At 43.4% G+C, this 20,311-nt stretch overlaps 1 protein-coding gene across 1 annotated transcript in view; it reads right to left on the reverse strand.

Moving 5' to 3' along the window:
* Positions 1-20,311, reverse strand: part of PLA2G7 (phospholipase A2 group VII) — a 42,128-nt gene that overhangs the window by 5,454 nt on the left and 16,363 nt on the right. The window contains exons 2-8 of the mRNA XM_054722437.1: positions 13,579-13,721; positions 8,817-8,938; positions 8,246-8,390; positions 5,779-5,872; positions 3,690-3,758; positions 2,792-2,918; positions 1,843-1,947 (exon numbers count right to left, since the gene is read on the reverse strand). Of these exons, the coding sequence (XP_054578412.1) occupies positions 1,843-1,947; positions 2,792-2,918; positions 3,690-3,758; positions 5,779-5,872; positions 8,246-8,390; positions 8,817-8,938; positions 13,579-13,687 (771 nt within the window). The 5' untranslated portion in view covers positions 13,688-13,721. The remainder of the gene's footprint in view (positions 1-1,842; positions 1,948-2,791; positions 2,919-3,689; positions 3,759-5,778; positions 5,873-8,245; positions 8,391-8,816; positions 8,939-13,578; positions 13,722-20,311) is intronic.

The raw sequence follows: 20,311 nt of genomic DNA on the forward strand, positions 1-20,311 counted from the left end.
CCAATCTGGGACATCCCTCTCACAATCCAGGACTGCTGGTTCCCAACTGCTCTCCTGCCTGCCTTCCTGATTGCCCCTTACCACTTCTGCCTGCCAGCCTGATCACCCCCTAACCACTCCCCTGCCAGCCTGTTTGCTCCTAACTGCCCTCTCCCGCAGGCCTGGTCACCCCTAACTGCCCTCCCCTGCAGGCCTGGGTCCCCCCTCCCCCAACTGCCCTTCCCTGCAGGCCCAGTCACCCCTAACTGCCCTCCCCTGCAGGCTTGATCGCCCCCAACTGCCCTCCCTTGCTGGCCTGATCGCCCACAACTGCCCTCCCTTGCAGGCCTGGTCCCTCCCAACTGCCCTTCCCTGCTGGCCATCTTGTAGTGGCCATCTTGTGTCCACATGGGGGCAGTCATCGTTGACCACATGGGGGCAGCCATCTTGTGTGTTAGAATGACAGTCCATTTGCATATTATCTTTTCATTAGATAGGATTAGATAGGATAGAGGCCTGGTGCATGGGTGGGGGCAAGCTGGTTTGCCCTGAAGGGTATCCTGGATCAGGGTGGGGGTTCCCTTGGGGCGTGGGGCGGCCTGGGTGAGGGGCCTATGGTGGTTTGCAGGCCGACCTCACCCCCCGGGGGCCCAAGTGGAGGCCCTGGTATCTGGAATTTATTTATCTTCTATAATTGAAACTTTGTGGCCTTGAGTGGAGGCCTGGGCCCACCAGGGCAGGTGGAAAGCTTGGCTTCGTCCATTGCTGGGGGCAACCCAAGCCTCCTGCTCTCTCCGTGGCCGCAGCCATCTTGGTTGGGTTAATTTGCATACTTGCTGCTGATTGGCTGGTGGATGTGGCTTGTGGGTGTAATGGAGGTGTGGTCAATTTGCATATTACTCTTTTATTAGATAGGATGCACACATATACAAATATACACATATAGTACACACACATAAATGTGTACATTCAAATACATCTGCACATATATATGGTAAGCATTGTAAAAGTTCAGAAGTGAACTTAGTGGTTGTCCTAGTCACCCACACTTAAAACATCATCAATTCTGACTTCTCCCTCTCCCCAGTTCATATTTATCACTTTGTTCATTCCATGAGGATTTATTGAGTGCCTGCTCTGTACCAGGCATTGTAGCTCATTTCTAGTGGGCTCACAGCCTAGTGGGAAGGCAAGAAATACAGATGCATGATGCAAATACAATGGAATGGTAGCAAGAAGTAGCTATGATAGATAGCTAATCCAGGCCAGGGCTGGGCAGTGGGTCCAAGGAAGCTTCTCTTGGATGAGGTGCTGCCTGACCTGAGTTGAAAATTAAGCAGCACTTAGTTGGGGTGGTGGGGTGAGTCATGTTGCCAAGGGGACAACATACAAAGGCATGGAGACAAGAGAGAGAGTGGCGACCATCATCTTATGCTTAAACTCAAGTACTTTCAGTTGCCTCTACTCCCTGTACTCCACCCTCCACACCCACTGTTGAGTCTTTATGCTCTTCACTTGGTCCCAAATTCTTTCCCTTCCAACACTGTGTCTAAAACTTGTGGACCAGCTTTCCAGGATAAAGCTCAAAACATGCAGAAGCCATCCAAGAAGTTACAGTACTTCCACCGGAGGTGTTAAGTTGAATCACGTGGAACTGCCATTTTTATACACTGACTATTGGCAACTTTATATATAGTTCAACCTAATGCATTCCTCCTTGCCCTAACACTTCACCTTTTTTTTTTTTTTTTTTTTTTTTGGAGCTCTTTATCATGTTGTACCCTGTATTATAGCAGAAAAGCAAACAATAGAGAATAAAGAGCTAAGAACTACAGGACAGGGAAAAGGGCTTTTGTAGCTCACCCGCAGCTGTTGTATATCGAACTCTAAGTCTAATACATTCTTCACCGGTGTTCCAGAAAGCATCACATCGAGAGCCTGGGAACACTCCTTTGCTCTTTGTTGCACCTGAAATGATTATTAGAAGAAGGAAATGACAAAGTAAAAATTGTAATACTTTACAACTTATTTTAATGTTTGTGTAGATTTTGCATGTGGGAACAATGGTTAGCTGCTTATAAACTGGCAATGTCTGAGCAGTGAGTGGTTAGAAAACAGCCCAGCATCATGATGCCAGCACCAGCCTTGTGGGGTCCACATCCCGGCTCGGTTGTTTAGCCACAGTGTGACCTCAGGTGACTTCATCTCTCTGAGCTTCCTTTTCCTGTCTAATGCTGCCTACCTCAGTGAAATTTGGGTGGGATTCAATGCAATAACATATGTAAAGCACCCACAGGGTGGGAGCCAGTGTGCTCAATTTCATTTCATCTTCCCAACAGCCCTGCGGGAAAGACACTAGTACTCATTATTTTGTAACAGAGAAAACAGGGACAGTAAATTAACTTGTCCAAGATGATGCCACTGAAAAGTGACGACTCCAGGATTCAAATGTAGAAAGTAGGATCCTAAGGCCTAGATTCTTAATACTATGCTATGCTCCCTCTCTGCAAAGTAGTCTTTCTTACAGGACTATGAATCTACCTTGAGATTTTAAAGTGAGAAGTTGTAATGCAAAAGAATTCTTTATAATCACAGCCATCTCCCAGAATTTTGCTTGTCTTTGATTTCACGATGACCCACACATTTCCCTAAGGGGATTGTATTACTCAGTGAACCTGCTGACGGATCTTTAGGCAATGGGAAGTCCGAAAGCAAGGAGCACAGCTTGCCAGGTATAAATCTAAATTAGCAAATGTCATCCTGTTGCCTGTGCGTTTTAGTCCCCATACCACCTGCCCTGACCACAGTGTACCTGCGAATTTCGTAGAAGCACCTCATTCTCCCCTTGTTGTGGGATTCTGAGATAGAGCCACGACTTGTTCCCTATTTCTGCATCAGACTGGTCATTGAAATAGTACGTTGCAGAGGCGGATCCATCTCTTCAACACAAACAGAATCAATCACTTACACTTTCTCATCGAATCCATGTTCCTCTTTCCCACCCTTGACTCAAGGTCACTCTGACCTTCCTGACATCCCTTTCTTCCTCTATACTACATTAAAAAAAAAAATCATGCCCAACCAGTGTGGCACAGGGTTGAGCATTGACCTATGAACCAGGAGGTCATGGTTTGATTCTGGTCAGGGCACATGCCCAGATTGTGGGCTGGATTCCCAGTGGGGGCGGGGGGGGGGGGTGGCATGCAGGAGGCAGCCCATAAATGATTCTCTCTCAGCATTGATATTTCTATCTCTCTCCATTCCTCTCTGAAATCAATAAAAATATTTAAACAAAAAGTCAAAGAGGCCTCTGAAGGGACTTCTAAGAAAAAGACATCATTGTGAGTAAACTCAACCCATTCTACCTTCACAATTCCCAGAGGCCACGTTGAAATCTCCCTTCCGGAATCAAATCCAGCAATGTCACTTACTAGCTGTGTGGCTTTGGGCAGATAACACTTTGCTGGCTTCCTTTTCCTCCTCAGAAGAGTGATAATGGTAGCCATCTCATAGGGTTACATCCTATGAGGATTACATGATGGTGTGCAAACATAGCACAAAATAAACCCTCTAGAAATGTTAGCTGCTTTTGTAATTCTTGAAGAGCTAGTTCAGTCTCCCTTTTTTCTTATATAGTCATAGCTGACCATCCAACAGTTTCTGTCAACCTTTAGGAAAGTTAAAGCCCAGCTACATACCAGGTGACATACCTGTGTTCTACAGTAGCAACTATAAACCCATGAGATGCCAGGTCATTGCCAATTGCAGAATAAATTGTCCTTCAAAACAAAAAGAGGGGTGCATTCAACTGCCAGTCATGATTACAAGGTGGCGTTTACTAGTAAACCTGGGCTGTTACACCCTGTAGTAGTGCCCTGGAGTAAAGCAGAGAGCTGTGGTTCTCAAAGGGAGGCGATTTTGTCTCTCAGGATATTTGACAACATCTATTGTCATTTTCATTATCATGAGTTGGGAGAGGGTGCTACTGCCATCTGGTGCGTAGGGACTCTGCTAAACATCCTACAATACAGAGGGCCACCTACCCTCCACAACAAGAAATTATCCAGCCCAAAACATCAACAGTACCAAGGCTGAGAAACCCTGGTGCAATGATTATCAATGCTGCCTTTGAGAGTTCTGAGTATTAATTGTGGCTCTGCCACTTACCAGTCACATGACTTTGGGTAATTACATTTCTGATTTTTTTGTCCTCACCTGTCAAGTAGGGCTAATGAAGGCTTTGCTGCAAGGTTTTAATAAGATCATGTGTGTAGGAAGGCAGTACTGTGTGGTGCTTAAGAGAATGGGATCCACAGTCCTGCCACTGTGTTTGAATCCTGATTCCACTACTTACTAGCTATCGACCTTGGATAAGTCACCTATCTTACCTCTGCCTTGGTTTTCTTTTATCTGTAGAAGGGTGATGCTATAACAGTACGACATCTAGTGGGATTATTCTGAGGATTAAGTAAATTAGTACATTTTCAGTGCTTATAATAATGTCTAAAACAGAGTCATTACTGAGCATGTCGGCTGTTGTTTAAACGACTGGACAGGGTGAGATGTTTAACAGGCATGTGCAAAGCCACTGCATTTGTAACCCCCTTCCATGTCTTCATTAAGCACAATCTTCTCATATCATGCATTCAGTAGAAAATGTCCAAAAAGAATAAAAAGGAGGTAGGGAGGAACTATGTCTTCTACCGCTGAAGATCCAGGAACTATAGGGACAATAATCTAGCACAGGGATCAGAAAACCTTTTCTGTAAAATGTCAGACAGTAGGTCTGTCCAGCTCTGTGCACCACACATCATGACAACTACTCAACTCTGCTGTCATCACACAGAAGTAGCCACAGACCATGTGTAAAATGACCGCGTTCTAATATAACTTTACAGAAACAGGTAGCAGGCTGGATTTGGCCATGGAATTCTAATCAAATAAATAGCTAGACCACAATTAAAGAACTAAACATCATTTATTGCAGATGCTACCCAACCTTTTTCTAGATAAAAGCCACCTTTTATTTTTCTGAAAGTTGTATTATACTCTGAGGTGGAGGAAGGGGAGGCAAATGAGAAGATGTAAGAAGGATATGGAAAGGGTGTAGTGATCATGAAAATAAACCACTCAGATATCATGCTACTGAGACTAGAGTTGTCTAAAGTCCCCACCCAGCTCCAACCCCTCTGGATCCTTTGATGAACAACTTTGGGTCAAGCACTCCTTCCACTGGCCTCTTAGAACTGTGCCACAGTCTGAGACTCTTCATACACAATCAACCTTTAGGAAAGTTAAAGCCCTGCTACATACCAGGTAACATACCTGTGTTCTACAGTAGCAACTATAAACCCATGTTTCTCATCTCATTCCCTAATGTCCACCCTGCATCATGATCTGAAGGCTTTCCACATCCTTTCCTGATCCTCCCCTCTATCCTTCATAGGCTTTCTCTCAATAGCTGCCTTTCACAGCTAATCCAATCTTGGTGTCTATTTTTCAGGGACCCTGAACTAACACAGTGGATGATTTTGAGAGTATAAATATTATAATACAGAAGGACAACAGCCAAAAATGCAACACCCTCTCTCCTCTGTTGTGAGGCTAGGCTCCAGGAGCTGGTAGGTGGAAATGACAGGGCTAGGACTGATCAATAATAGATCATAGCCAATTCTTGAGGAACCCCAACTCCTCCAGGATAGGGGCTTGCATGACACTCCAAAATCTGCTACTCCTTTTGGGGCTGGGGGAATACATTGATCCCTCATGGCTGAAATTGTTCAATCTCTCAAACTTTACCTCAATGCTCCAAGACCATGAGATAAAATAATCAGTGGGTATTTTTCACCAGTCCTCACTGGAGCATTCCAGCTTGCAGGCGTGGTTTTTGAACCTAGACAGCAATGAAAGATTATGAATAGGGGTTTTTACTTGAATGTTGCTGGTTAATTTAACTTACATCTCCTTAGTATAAAATCCTGACCCATGGAATTTATATTTTTATTCATTCATTAAAAATTCTCCTACTAGATACCCACCAACCAAGGACCTGAACCTTAGGTTTTTTCCTAAGACCACAGGATCATTAATGATCAGTTCTCCTTGCCAGCTCTGAGCTTAATGTGAGACATTTTACTACTTATAGGCATTTGTAAGAAAGCTGTTCCTTACTACCAATCCCAGGTTTTGGAAAAACTTCGAAGAGAATGCTCTAAAAACAAACTAACCTCAGGGACATTACAGTGAAAGTCAGAATCTTCAAATAGGAGACGCCTCTCATTCTACATGGGTCATGATCAAGAGAAAGGTGAAGAGACCATTGACTTCATACTCAGATGTGGCTTTGGCCACAGCTCTGCCACTCACTAGCTATTCACCATGGGCAAGGTAAGAGAACTGTCTAAGCTTAAGATTCATCTACACTAATAAAAGAGAAACATGCAAATTAACCATCACTCCGCTACGCCCACAAGCCATGCCCACCAGCCAATCAGGAGCGAGTATGCAAATTAACCCAACCAAGAGAGCAGCCAGCCACAGAGCTGGAGCAAGCAGGAGGCTTGGGTTGCCCGGGTGATGGAGGAAACCAAGCTTCCCACCTGCCCTGGCCGGCCCTGGCCTCCACTCAAGGCTACAAAGTTTCAATTATAGAAGATAAATAAATCCTAGATACTTGCTTCCAACCGGCCCTGGCCTCCACTCAAGGAGGCACTGAAAAAAAGAAAAAGAAAAAGAAAAAAAGGAGGAGCTGGGACATTGGGTCGCCAGGGGGTGATCAGACCAGGATGGGATGGCACAGGCCGTTGGGGGTAAGTAGACCAGCAGGGGGGCCAGTTGGAGGTGAGTAGGCCATCAGTGAAGGTCAGTTGGAGGTGATCAGGACAGTGAGGGGGGCAGTTTGGAGTGAGCAGGCCAGCAGGGGTCAGTTGGGGGTGAGCAGGCCAGTGGGGAGGGAAGGTGGGGGTCAGCAGGCCAGCATGGGGGGCAGTTGGGGGTGAGCAGGCTGGCACGGGGGGCAGTTGGGGGTGATCAGGCTGGTGGCGGGGGGCAGTTGGGCGCGAGCAGGCTGGCAGGCAGAGTGGTTAGGGGCAATCAGGCAGGCAGGCAGGTGAGCGGCTGGAGCCAGCAGTCTTGGATTGTGAGAGGGATGTCTGACTGCCAGTTTAGGCCCGATCCCTGTAAACTGGCAGTAGGACATCCTTCAAGGGGTCCCAGATTGGAGAGGGTGAAGGCCGGGCTGAGGAACACACCCCTCCCATGCACAAATTTCGTGCTCCGGGCCACTAGTTTTATTTATAAAAGGAAGGAAATGGGGTTTCTTGTGAGAATTATATTTAAGTAGGTAACACATGTAAAGCACCTATGCAGTCAATAGTAAGGGCCACAAAAAATGGAAGATATTGTCTTCCCTTTTTTCACTTCTCAATTGTCATTATTTTCATAGACGATTTGTGTTTCCTTTCTCATGTAGAACATGGAGATGTGATCATGAAGACCAAATGTTGGCGACTGTTACAGAAGTGATGTATAAGTTATTTAAGCACCACAAAGATACATAGTTTTTAAGAAAACTCCAAAAAGATGTTTAAAATAAATGCCAAAAGCTGTAGGTAGTTTTTAGGGGGAAATCTGAAGATATAGTTAACACAAGCACAACAGTAGTGCCTGGTCAAACAGATAGATAAGGAAGGAAAGTCTATACTCATGAGGGTAGACAAATTAAGTGATGAATGCGTATCAGATTGTCTTTGGGAGAGAGTCTGGTTCCTTGGGTGTGGGTGATGGGAATGAGAGTAGAATCTCCTCATTTATGCTCAGTAGGAAATTAGCTTTTGCTCCTTAGTTTGAGATTTGAAAATTACGGATAGTGGCTTCTACTTTTTTTCTCTTGTTGCTGGCCTGTAGAAAGCACTTTAGCACAGAGCATAAGGCATAGTAGTTGCATCGGCTCAGCTGCTGCTTTTGCCCTATTATTGCTCCCCCACAATATGTAAGAAGAAAACGAAAGACCTGCCATTGAGAGATGTTAGAGCTAATCTGAAAGTCGTACTTTCATTCCCTCCACCTATCACATCATTTTCAGAATGGACAAAACGAGCTCCTTCGATTCATTTATAGTTACCTTTCAAGAAATACGTACTTTCTTTGTCATCTTAGTTTAGACTGATGAAACTCTACTTTGGTCCTTAACTGCCTGAAACTGTCACTGTTTCCAAGACTGTCTTATATTCTGGAGTGTATAAAGCAAGATCAGCAGAAATCTTACCAAATAAGAAACTCAAAACGTTGCCCATAAGCCAGTGTGTTCCAAGAAATTTACTAAGACCATAAAAATATTCCTTGTTTGGGATCCACACGGTGTCAGGGTGATCATTCTCTTGGGATGGATAATACAGACGCAAGAAGGTGCTCTGGAGAGGAAAGAAATTAATGCACCTTTAGTCAAGTCACTTCTCAGATTCCAACAGCTATTTTAGTGGGGACCCAAATACCTCTTTTGCTCATGAAAGAAATCTAGAGAACTTTTTAAGCTGCTGTCATAATTGAATATATAGTCAAAAGAGAAGAGAAATAGAATAACAAGCTTTCCCGGTGAAAAGAAAGTGAGCCTGGTTTTAGCCATTAAGGAAGGGGAAAAATAGAGTTTAGAGTTAAGTAAATCAGATGACAGCAATGAATTGGGGAATGACTTAATTAAAAAAAAAGCTTCCTACAAAGCAATACAAATCGCAAAGTGAGTCATTCTCAGGTGAGGACAAGGTCAACTTTCAAAACCTCTAGGGAGTCATAGCAAGTCAATATTCCAATACAAGGGTTAAGTGGTTTTAAAGCATCACCTGTTTAGTATATTCAGACATCAAATCTGTACAACCGACTGGGTAAGGTCCACTTCCTTTGGGGATTTTAGTCTGGCCCATGATTGCAGCAGCCATCATAGCTTGTATTTTATTGATCCGTGCTGAAAAACAGGTGCATGTTATCTCACTTGTCAATCATTATGCCCCAGTTTTAATTATGCAAAGAAATTCCAAGGGAATCAAGTTCCTGCCCATAATGTCTGGTCTCCTTCATTTATTTACTAACTAAAAAAATATACAAGTTATTATTGTGGACCTGCTGTATGCAAAGTACTATGTGAGGGAAAAGATGGAGGCAGACACAGGCCTTTTCACAAGATACTTAGCACTATCACCTGCTAATACTTATAGCCTTGCCTTTATCTTCTGCTCCAATGCAGACCATATTAAAGACCACTTCCCAAATCTGTTTCTCCTAAACATGAACCTTATCTCTTATTTCTGATTTGTGCTTACAATTCCCCATTTCATATCCCCACCCGATGTCCTTCCATAGGAGCATCAAAGCCAATGGCCCAAAATAAAACTAAATGACATCCTCCCAACTTGCCCACCTCATCCTCCAAACACAAACCTGGGGTCATCTCTCTTTCCTACCTCTTTCTCACAAACCCCCTACATCCAACCAAGTCTCAATTTCTAACATTTGTTTTTAGCTTAGGGTTCTCTTTCCAATATACCCCTGACTCACTGGCACAACTGACTCATACATACCTTCCCTGCCTCTTGACCAGACAGTTTCCATATCTCCTAACTGCTCTATTCACCTTGCAACTTGGCCTTTTCAAATGCATAGTTCACCCAGATCATGAAGTGATTAAATCACAAAGCTTACCAGGCAATTCTTTGCAAAATCCTTCAATGGCTTCCTACCACCACATGGTTTTTCTTGAAGAGGGACTGTACTGGAATCTTTTTGGAAGGCAGTTTGTAGGTGATTTAATTCTACACATACCTTCCTAAGCTACTTCCATTGCTACTTGAGGCACCAGTATGGCCTTTCCTCTCAGTGTTCTGGGGTTAAAACGTGTTCATAGGCACACAAGTTAAACCCCCAATTCCTGGGCACCGTAAGAAAGACCCTCCATGATCCAGAGTTCCACTACCTCGGACTGTTCTGCTTTTTTCATGTATCTCTCTTCCATGTGCTCCAGGCGCCTGAGCCACACACTAGGCTGTCTGGCACCTCTGCACCTTGGTAAATGTTAATCCCTGTGTTTGAAATCCCTGAAGCAAAATCCTATTCAACATTTAACATCTGGATTAGTTTTCAGGTCTTCTCTGAACCCTTAGAGTAATCATTTTATCTTTAGTATTAAATCAATTAAAGCATCACCTGTTTATTCAGACATCAAGTCTGTACAACCGATGGGATAAGGTCCCCAAGAAGTAATCATTTTACCCTTAGTATTAAACCAATTCCTTGTATATGATTTTAGCATTCTTCATATCATGTTATATTGAAATTATGTGTTTGCACACTCAGTCTCCCATAGTGGGCTATTTCTTAAGAACTGTATCCATGTTTTTGTATCCTCAGAGCTACATGGTAAATATTTATGAAATATTTATGAAATATTTAACTCAATAAATATTTATGAAAATGAGCTGAAGTAAGCTTTTCACTGCCACTGGTCTGTCATTTCTGTCAAATGCTTTATGATATTCATTCTCTTACCCGAGCACTCTTGAAACTTTCTCTCTGGTGTCAAAACCCTTCAACACACCTGCAGTTTCATTTAATCTGTTCTCCTTTCTAAACCCCAATCAATATTTAATTTCAAGACTCCAAATCCAAATATCAGTATATTCAGACTTACTTTTCTAGGTTCAGCTTGCCCACTCCTTTCCCTCTGTTGGACTGTGAGTTGATTCCTCTGCTAGAGAGACACCTTCATGCTTTCCATCACATTCTCCCTCTGCCACTAAGACACCACAACTATGTGAGAAATGGCACCTGCACTGATATCTTAGGGAATCACCCAGAAAGATTTTGAGACATAATTAGAAGCCCATGTATATCCTCTACTTTGGTGAGTAATTGTGAAGCACATGCTGGAAATAAGCCTTTCGATAAGGCCGTGCTACTCAAAGTTGGTCCATGAACCAGCATCATTGGCATCACCTGGGAGCTTAGAAACATAGGATCTCAGGCCTCACCCCAATTCTACTGAACCAGGAAAGGTGTGCCTACTAAAGGTGAAGAAGCACTGGCCTAAGGTACCAGACCACCTTCAGTCAGCAATTCACAGTCAAATAGTAGCAGATAGTTTCAAGGGAGGCAGGGGGTGAGATGGACCCCGGGTCTTGGAGTCAGGTGATCCTATTTTGAATTCCAACCGTACCTCTTGTAAACTCTGATGCTCTGGAGTAGGCGATTTACCCCCCTCTCTCATGTAAATTGAGGATAAAGTACTTGACAAGCCTACAGTTTTAAGGATGCTGTGATACATACTAGTAAGTCAAGTACCTAATATATAATGGGTAGAAGACCAATATCATCTGTCCCTTACCTAGACTTAGTTAACTCTGACTAACCAAATTCAATCCTTTAGAGCAGTTTTAGCTGCCCTAAGCTAAACCATACTATACCTATCTGAGGCAGATTCAAAATCCAAGGCATTTCCTAAGAGATTTTTAAAAAACACACATACTTGTAAGCTAAAATTTTAGGGTCGATTTAGAATTACAAAAGGCATGTTCCCATTTAAGACTCTCTACTGAGCCATGTTCTGTGGTGTAATAGGGAGATGTCAGGTCCAGAGAACGGTGGGGTAGGCCACAGCTGCCTTGCGCTCTGCTGTGCCCCGCCCACAGGTAGCCATGGTGTGACTGCACAGGGGGTGAGGGGAAGGACTCTGGCTCACAGAGTCTGGTGATGAACCCACAGCTGCCTTGGAGGCATTACCTCTTGATTTGGGAGTTCAATTTTAGAGTCGTCAGAGGGTTCCAGATGCACAGGGTTCTCTCTGGGAGATCTCAATTCCACATGTGCCTTGGGAACATTTTTCAGTCATCAAGGAGTGCTCTGGTTCTCTAAAACCTGCCTGCAGCTAACCTGGTCATGGTCTTGGATTTCCTGTTCTCTACCCACCTATCAGGACTCGTCATGAAGAAAGAGGCAGGGAAGACGATTGTCAGGTTGATGGCCACTCTCTAGATGACATAATTCTGTGGTTCAGATTTATGTCACTTCTTATTTCTCTTCAACTTTATTTTCCTAAAAGCATCGGAAAGCTTGCTATGTTATTAATCCGATTACACATTTCTGGTGGGATTCATTTTTAAGTACTCCTGATGTTCATTCCTAGGTTTGGAGATGTACTGTGTACATGCTAGGGACATTGCATTCTCTTACATGGCTTTATGTCCTCCATTAGCATATAAACTATCTTTAGCCTAAACTTAAAACCTTTTACTTGTATAACTGTATTTCATATGCATTTGTTTAGTAAGAAGAATATAATCATCTTTTAATCTTTTATTTAATAAGCTATTTCTAATAATTTTTAAAAATGTTTGTGCATTCATTTTTGAGCATTTAAAGTGAATGGGGCATTGGGCTCAATGCTGGAACTACAGAGATGAATAAGGCAGTGTCTCCAGCAGCAGCTCTCCAATCATTTTCAAACATGAGTGGTAATGGGGAAATTAATTTAATTAGGCTGTAGGCTCCTCGAACTTGACTACAAACTCGTTGGCGTAGTCACCAATGTATCGCTGATGCTTCAGCTTCCTGGTAGGTGTTGTTGAATGAATGGACCTGTGAGATATTGTGCCATTTCCTATGCAAATGTAGATATAAGGTGAAGTCCCTCTCCTACTGATGCATTCATTGCCCCAACTATGACGTAGGGTGAAATTTATCTATAAGGTACTGGGTTATGAAAAGCCTTTTGTAAATGCTACAGCAATGAGTCACCACCAAGCCTGAATAACTCGATACAGAGGGACCATATCTATCCAGGTGCACAGGTCTGTGGGTACAGGTATTAGGACACCATTCAGAAGCCATCCACACTGCTCACCTGAGGAGGCTGGATAAAGGAGTTCATGCATCACAATCCTCTGGGGTTAGCAGAAAGCGCAAAGCTCCAGAGGCAATCTCTTTGAAATAAAGTTCCTTCTTGGTGATGGGAGATGTATCTGTCTAGAGATGGCTGTCCCACTCTGGCCTCACTTTCTGGGCTTGTCTGTTCCTTCCTCGCCTCTCCTTCCCTCCCACCACAATGTAAGAAAGAGCAAGCGATGCAGTCCATTCTTATCTGGGGCTCCTTAGCACCTACTTCTTCCTGTCATTAGGTAGAAAAGATTGTTTCCCTCTGCATCCCACACCCTAAATTGCCACTTCTCACACCACCACTACCAGGACTACAGCTGTTGAGCGTGACACCTGACTCTTCTCCCCAGTGTAGAGGCAGGTTTTGAGGTTGCTCCTGAGGGAGCTCCAGGGGATCTGGGTTACCATGTTGGAGTGGGAGTGGGTCAGGGCAGTGAGGGAGTTCTCCATGGGGACTGCAAGCTGAGCTTCCGGTTTGTCTGGTTCTGTCCTGCAGGCATCATATTTGAAGACAGGTGCTTGGAATGAAGAGACAGGGAGGCCCTGTCCCATACCCCAGGAGAACAGAGGGCCTCCATGAGCATCTTCCTACTCAACCTTGCTTACAGGCCAGCTTCTCTGAGGCCACTGTGAGTCTGGAAACAGGTCAGTGGCACAAGCCTTGATAAATGTACCTCTTACCTGCTGGTTTAACATGGGCAACAGGATTTACGTCTTGCCAGTCAAAAGGATGAACCAGGGTGAGGCAGCTGCAGAGGCAGAAGAGCGCATGCAATTTGGGTGGCAGCATCTCGGGAGCTGAGCAGCGGTTTCAGCTTAACCTTCTTCAAGGCAGATTATTAAAAGAAAAAAACAAAACATGCAATAAAGAGAATTTAAATAGGCTGGCAAATCATTGTTATTAGATACTAGTAATATGATTTTATAGATTATAAGCAAAGAAGACACCTGGAAAAAAAATGGCACATGCGTTTTCTGGAATGGACTTTTGGTAGGTACTAGGGAGGCAAAATTCTTGACAATCTGTTTACAGAGCACAAAAACAATGCCTTCAGGCTGTTATATTAGGTTTTTAGCCACTAGTTCTCTAACTTTGCAGAAGTCTAGTTTGATTACAAAGAACACCCACCTATAATGATTATAATATATTTCATAATAATAATACCCCTAGGCATGTCTATCACATAGAAAATATGCAATAAGTGCAGGCTAATAATCCCATCATAATTATAGAATGATTATATTGCTACAGCTGTGGTTGGTTTGGTGTTGACATCATATTTTTTGTTATCTCTATAATCCTGCTACACTGAAGGCCTCCCAAAGGCTGAGGTCAGGTCTCCTTCCTGTCCCCAGTGCCTAATAGCAGGCCCAGTGCCACTGGTGTTGAATAAATGTTCCAACAACTAGAATATCGGACTCACGGTAATGATAAATGATATTACTACTGAGTTCATGCTAAGACCTGATTAGCAAACACTATCTCATATTTGAGCATCACCTTTCCCCTTTAAAACTTCTCCCCTCATTTTTCTGAGGTGACGGAAATGGTCCAAGCCATCACCATTTCTCACTTGAACTTGGGCAATAACCTCTAACTCATCTCCCTGACTTTACCCTTGCCCCCATGCAGCCAGATTGATCACGTCACTCCTCTGCTCAAAACCCCCAAATGGCTTTATATCACACAGAACAAAACCCACAGACCTAGTCACCTAGAAGGTTCTACACAGTCTGTACTCTATAGAGGCCCAACCATACCCCAGCCCCTCTCGCATGCTCACTGCAACCACACTGGCTTCCTTGCCATTCAGCAAGTATATCAGGCACTCCCTGCCCGGCTGTGGGATCTTCACAGGTGTCCCTTCCTCCAGGAAGGCTCTTTGGCCTGATGCCCAAATGCCTGGCTCCCTTACCCCTAGTTTCTGCTTCCCTGTTACCTTCTCAGTGAGGCTTTCCCTGATCAATTTAAAATTACAACCCACCCCTCTTCTCCACACTAATACATGTCCTACCCCTGCCCCTGAGCTTTATTTTTCTCCATAATATTTATCAACAATTAATATGCATGCTCTAGACATTTTTGTTAATTATTTCTCTTTCTCTACTAGAAAGTCAGTCCTGTGAGTGTATGGAATTTTGATTGGTTATTCCCCCCCCCCTCCCCCCGTTGTATTCCCAGGCCCTAGAATAGTGTCAATAGCTAGTTGGCATAGTTATTCTGCAGAAAGATATAAACGTAGACCAGTGGGCGGCACACACAATCGGTGCTCCTGCGTAGCTATGTGTTCCCCTACACTTCCTGGCCTTCTTTTGGCTGGGTGGGGCCACAGGACTGATTTCTGACAAATGGGAATTTGAATGGAAGTGGCCCATTTGCCATTTGAACCACTAAGAGTCAGTATGTCTTCTCCACCCCTTCCTATCCGATTCAGAAGCCACGTGTGGTTCTCAAGACAGAGGAAGCCTGGGTCCCTGTCACAAAGAGAGAAGAGCCCCTGCCAATCACATGGCCTTTCCGGCGTAGGAAATAGACTTCTGTGGTGGGAAGCCACTGACATCTCCAGGTTGAGTTGTTACTGCATCACTGCAGCCCAGCATGGCTTATCCCGACTAGTATCTGATCGGCAGCCATTTAGACACTGGTGGAAAACCAAGTTGTGACAGTATACAGAGGGTGGTGGTGGGAGCTGGCCAGAAGACAGCCTGACTTTAGTTCAACTTCTGGGTATTTATTGAGCCAATAGTACACATCCTCTGCTATGTCAACAATTGGGAAAATGCTGCAGAATTTGATACAATCCCTGCTCTAAAAGAGCTTACAATGAGGTTTCCGAGATAAGATGAGAACATCTAATACAAGAAGATAGCAAATTACAGAGACATTTAAAAATTCTTAAATGAGACGGTCAAAATCTCAGGACAGCAGGAATTCAGAGAAAGGTTTCAGAGGAGACAGCAAGGTCAGCTCTTATCACACAGCTTATAAAAGTCCAGGCAGGTCGCTGGGAAAATTGCCACTGGAACTCTATGCTGCTTGGGCTGCGTGCAGAATGACTGTATTTCCTATCTTTATGTATATAAATATGTCAGAAAAAAATTTTATAGTGTAACTCTTTTTTTTAAAAATATATTTTATTGATTTTTTACAGAGAGGAAGAGAGAGGGATAGAGAGCCAGAAACATCGATGATAGAGAAACATCGATCAGCTGCCTCTTGCACAACCCCTACTGGGGATGTGCCCGCAACCAAGGTACATGCCCTTGACTGGAATCGAAACTGGGACCCTTCAGTCTGCAGGCCGACGCTCTATCCACTGAGCCAAACCGGTTTCGGCATAGTATAACTCTTTAAATTATAATTTTGGTTGATTGTGTTCTATCTTATGTCAGTATTATTTGTAATTTTATATATAATTATACATGATTTCAAAAATAAGGTAAATAAAAATTTGAGTTGCCTCTTTACTGATAACCACTTGTTAGCAGATCTTTTCCATATGTATTTCTATGTTTGAATACATGCACATATACACAATACACACACATACATATAAATATATATATATATATATATATATATATATATATATATATACAAACACACACACATAGTTTAAATTCTTATTTACAAAACTTCATACTATAATTCCACTTACATTTTAATTGTATAATACATGGTAGATATCTTCATATGAGTACAAAGCACTATACTATGTCTTTTTATTTTACAACTGGAGGCCCAGTGCACGGATTTGTGCACCAGTGGGGTCCCTCGTCATGGCCTGCAGGGATTGGGCCAAAACCAGCAGTCCAACACCACCTACTGCTCCTGCCTGACAGGAGCACTCATCCTGGCCCCGCTGTGCCTGCTGTGGGCTCGCGCAAGTCAGTCCCAATCTGGAGAGGCTTGCACCGCCACAGCGGTGCTCAACAGCCGTGAGCCCTGCATCTGGCACCCATTGGTCAGCTGAGCGGCACTCCTACTGTGGGAGTGCACTGACCACCAGGGGGCAGCTCCTGCATTGAGAGCATCTGCCCCTGGTGGTCAGTGCCCGACATAGCAACCGGTCGACTGGTCATTCAGTCGTTTAGGCTTTTATATATATAGATGGCACTTAGTTGTTCTTCCTGTAAAGTTTGTTTACTAACTGAATAATAATGCCGCTGACATTTGAAGGCTTCTTACATCCCAAGTGTTCTGCACAGTTTCTGGCATGTTATCTTATTCAATCATGATCAAAACAGTCTGTGGGGGAGGTTTAATTATCCCCATTCTACTGATGAGGACATTGAGACAAGGAGAGTTGAATTACTTTGTCCTAATCAACCAGCGGGGCTTGAACCCAGAATGTCTCAGTCCCTGCTTTAACCACAGCAGACCAACTCTGTGTAGCCTCAATTCCTGCTCAGTCGAAACCTACAATATTCTAAGTTAATAAATACAACAATTCATTTAATGATGCTAAGGTTTTCAGGAACTTCATGGACTGAGAATACGACTTAAGAGTTAGAAATTGTTCCCCAGAGAGATGAGACTCTGTCTCATTGTTTTCGCCCTGGTATATATTAGAGCAACATGTTAAAAAGCTGCAGAGTACTGTGTCTGAATCCAGGAAAATAGCTACTGAGTTTCCCAAGTAAACAAGAGAAGTTGAACTAAAGTCAGGCTGTCTGCTGGCCAGCTCCCACCACCACCCTCTGTATACTGTCACAACTTGGTTTTCCACCAGATAACATCATCTACAGAAAGTATTTACAGGGTCATGAGCAGAGGACTTTAGAAAATTCCATCCCTGATGCTTACAGCCTATAACTGAATAAGGGGAGTGTCATTCATCCCATCTGGAAAATCGCTGAGGATGAAAACAAGAAAAAAGGAAGACAAAGTGAGTACATAAGGAGATCAGCAGCGAGTTTTAGGAACATCTCACGACCCAAAGTTTAGCTTACCCACGGAGACTTAGTATTCATCACATCTTCCCTGCCAATAACCTCAGGAAGAACTAGAGACAGCCAGTTCCTGGCAGGGCTCCCCCAAATCCTCCAAGCAGGACTGGGGTGCTCAGCCCTCTCCGTGTTTCCTCCCAGACCAGCACCACGGCCATCACCTTTGGTCCTCAGAGTGCAGCAGGGGACACTTAAGGCCAGGTGAAAGGACACACTAGAGTTCCTAATCTGACCTCACCCACACTACAAATGCTCTTGGGGGAACTTTGGACGTACTGATTCCTAAGGCCCACCCCAGACCTACTGACTTAGAACCTTTAGAAGGCAGGCCTGGCCGTCTGCATTTTAGCTTTCTAGGAATTTTGGCACAGCTAGTCCTAAGATAAGAGTGTTTAGAAACTGCTGCAATGGAATAACAAGTACTAATTGTTGGGAGTTTTTTTATTAACCTGTCACATGTGCTATCTAATCTCATCCTCTGAATGATCTAATGATTAGCTGAGTCATTCATTCATTCATTCATTCGTTTATTTCATTTATTCAATTTTAAGAGTGCCTGTGTGTCAGTCACTATGTTTGGGATAAAAAGAGTTTTTTGGTTTTTTTTTTTGCTTAGACTATTTAATTATATTTTTAAACTTTTATTTTTTATTTTTTATTTTTTATAATGCTGTGTGTCAACTTTTATTACAGTTGACACACAGCATTATATTAGTTTCAGGTGTACAACATAGTGGTTAGATGTTTATGTAACTTATGAAGTGATCACCCCAATAAGTCTAGTATCACCCTGACACCATACATAGTTCTTACAATATTACTGACTACATTCCCAATGCTGTACTTTACATTCCCATTATTATTTCATAGCTGTCAATGTGTACTTCTTAATCCCTTCACCTTTTTCACCCATCTCCTCTTCCTCCCATCAGGCAATCATCAGTTTGTTTTCTTTATGAGTTTGTTTCTGTTCTGTTTGTTCATTTATTTTGTTTATTGGATTTCACATATGCCTTATTCCCTGACCTGCAAAGCGGGGCTGAGGATGATGGTAACATTTACCCAGAGGTAAATGATAAATATATGTAAAACAGTGTTTTTGCAGGTAGCTACATGTAAACATTAGCACACACATTTTGCATTCCTAGCATGCCCATCGCCTCTAGGTAGGTAGTTGCTCAATAAATGTTAACAAATGAAAGACAAGACATTGAGATAGGAACAGAAAGACTTAGTCACTGCTGACTGAAGTCACTTGTTGGTTATCATATACTTTGTCCTTAGGTGGTTCTGTTGAAAAGATCTTATGGGTTTCACTGAGGCTGTTAAGCATAGTATCAGCACAATAATTAGCATTTTCCCTACATTCCCTAGGAACTTTGTGTTCACTGCCCTTCTTCCTCTCTTTAGGCTGTTAGTGCCCTGATAATGCCTGGACACCCCTTCTGGTTTACCACCATGGCCTGCCTCGCCAAAACTTACCAAACATTCCCCATTGCCAGCTCCTTACACTTGGCTGCCAAGAGGTACTGGTATACTTAGGATCCTTTCCTTAGTAAGTTCCAAATAACCGCCCTTTCTTTTAACTGAGGTCTCCTGGAGGCATCAAAGCTCAGGAAATTTACTCTAAAGACAGAAATCACATGCTGTTGGAGAGAAATATTTTGAAGAAAAGACGACTTTTCATGTCCTTCGGATCAGATGCTAGGAGCAGAATCCACTCTGGTACCCAGTACCGTGTGGCTGCCAAGCTCCAGCAAGAGTGAGTGAGGCTGTGCTCTGTCCTAAATGAAGAGCTTGAATGATTCAGAGTATGGTTTGTGAGGCAACTTCTGGGTTTGAGGGAGGAGACAGGTAATAGACAATACTTAAGGTGGGTGGAGAGGGAAGGGGGGAACCTCGGAGCAAATAGTTTTGTTCTTGGAATGCCACCTGTGCGCATGACAGCAAGCAAAAATGGGACAACTATTCTTTTCTGAAAAAGTTTTCTTTTACTCCGGGGAACCAGAAGCCAGTCCTCTCTCAGGAGGTTTGAGTGAAAGGGGAAGTGCTAGATAAGAAGTCCTTTTGAAACTAAATTACTGATGCTATGGCAAAAGGCTGAAGAAGACAAAAGACAATTTTGATATCAGTCTTTTGAGAATATTTTGAGCATTTTCTCAATCAGTTTTATGTTTTCTAAAATCCTGAATGAGAACTCCTGGGACCAGGAAGAGGACTTGATGAAGCATGCTTCTGGAAGAAATGATGGGGAACTCAAGAGGTTAAAATGTTTAGCTTTCGTTATACAGTGAATAAGCTTGGTGATTAATGCACATAGAAGGCTGTTGTTCCAGGAACAGAAATGTATGACTGGACCTGCCCTGACTCCAGGACACTCACAAGCAATTCGACCTTTGTGCACCAGGTGATCAAGATGCTATCTGAGCCACTGAGCTCCAAGGAGAGAACGTCAGCCACCCAG

This window comes from Eptesicus fuscus, chromosome 10 (genome assembly GCF_027574615.1).
Source record: "Eptesicus fuscus isolate TK198812 chromosome 10, DD_ASM_mEF_20220401, whole genome shotgun sequence".
NCBI lineage: Eukaryota > Metazoa > Chordata > Mammalia > Chiroptera > Vespertilionidae > Eptesicus > Eptesicus fuscus.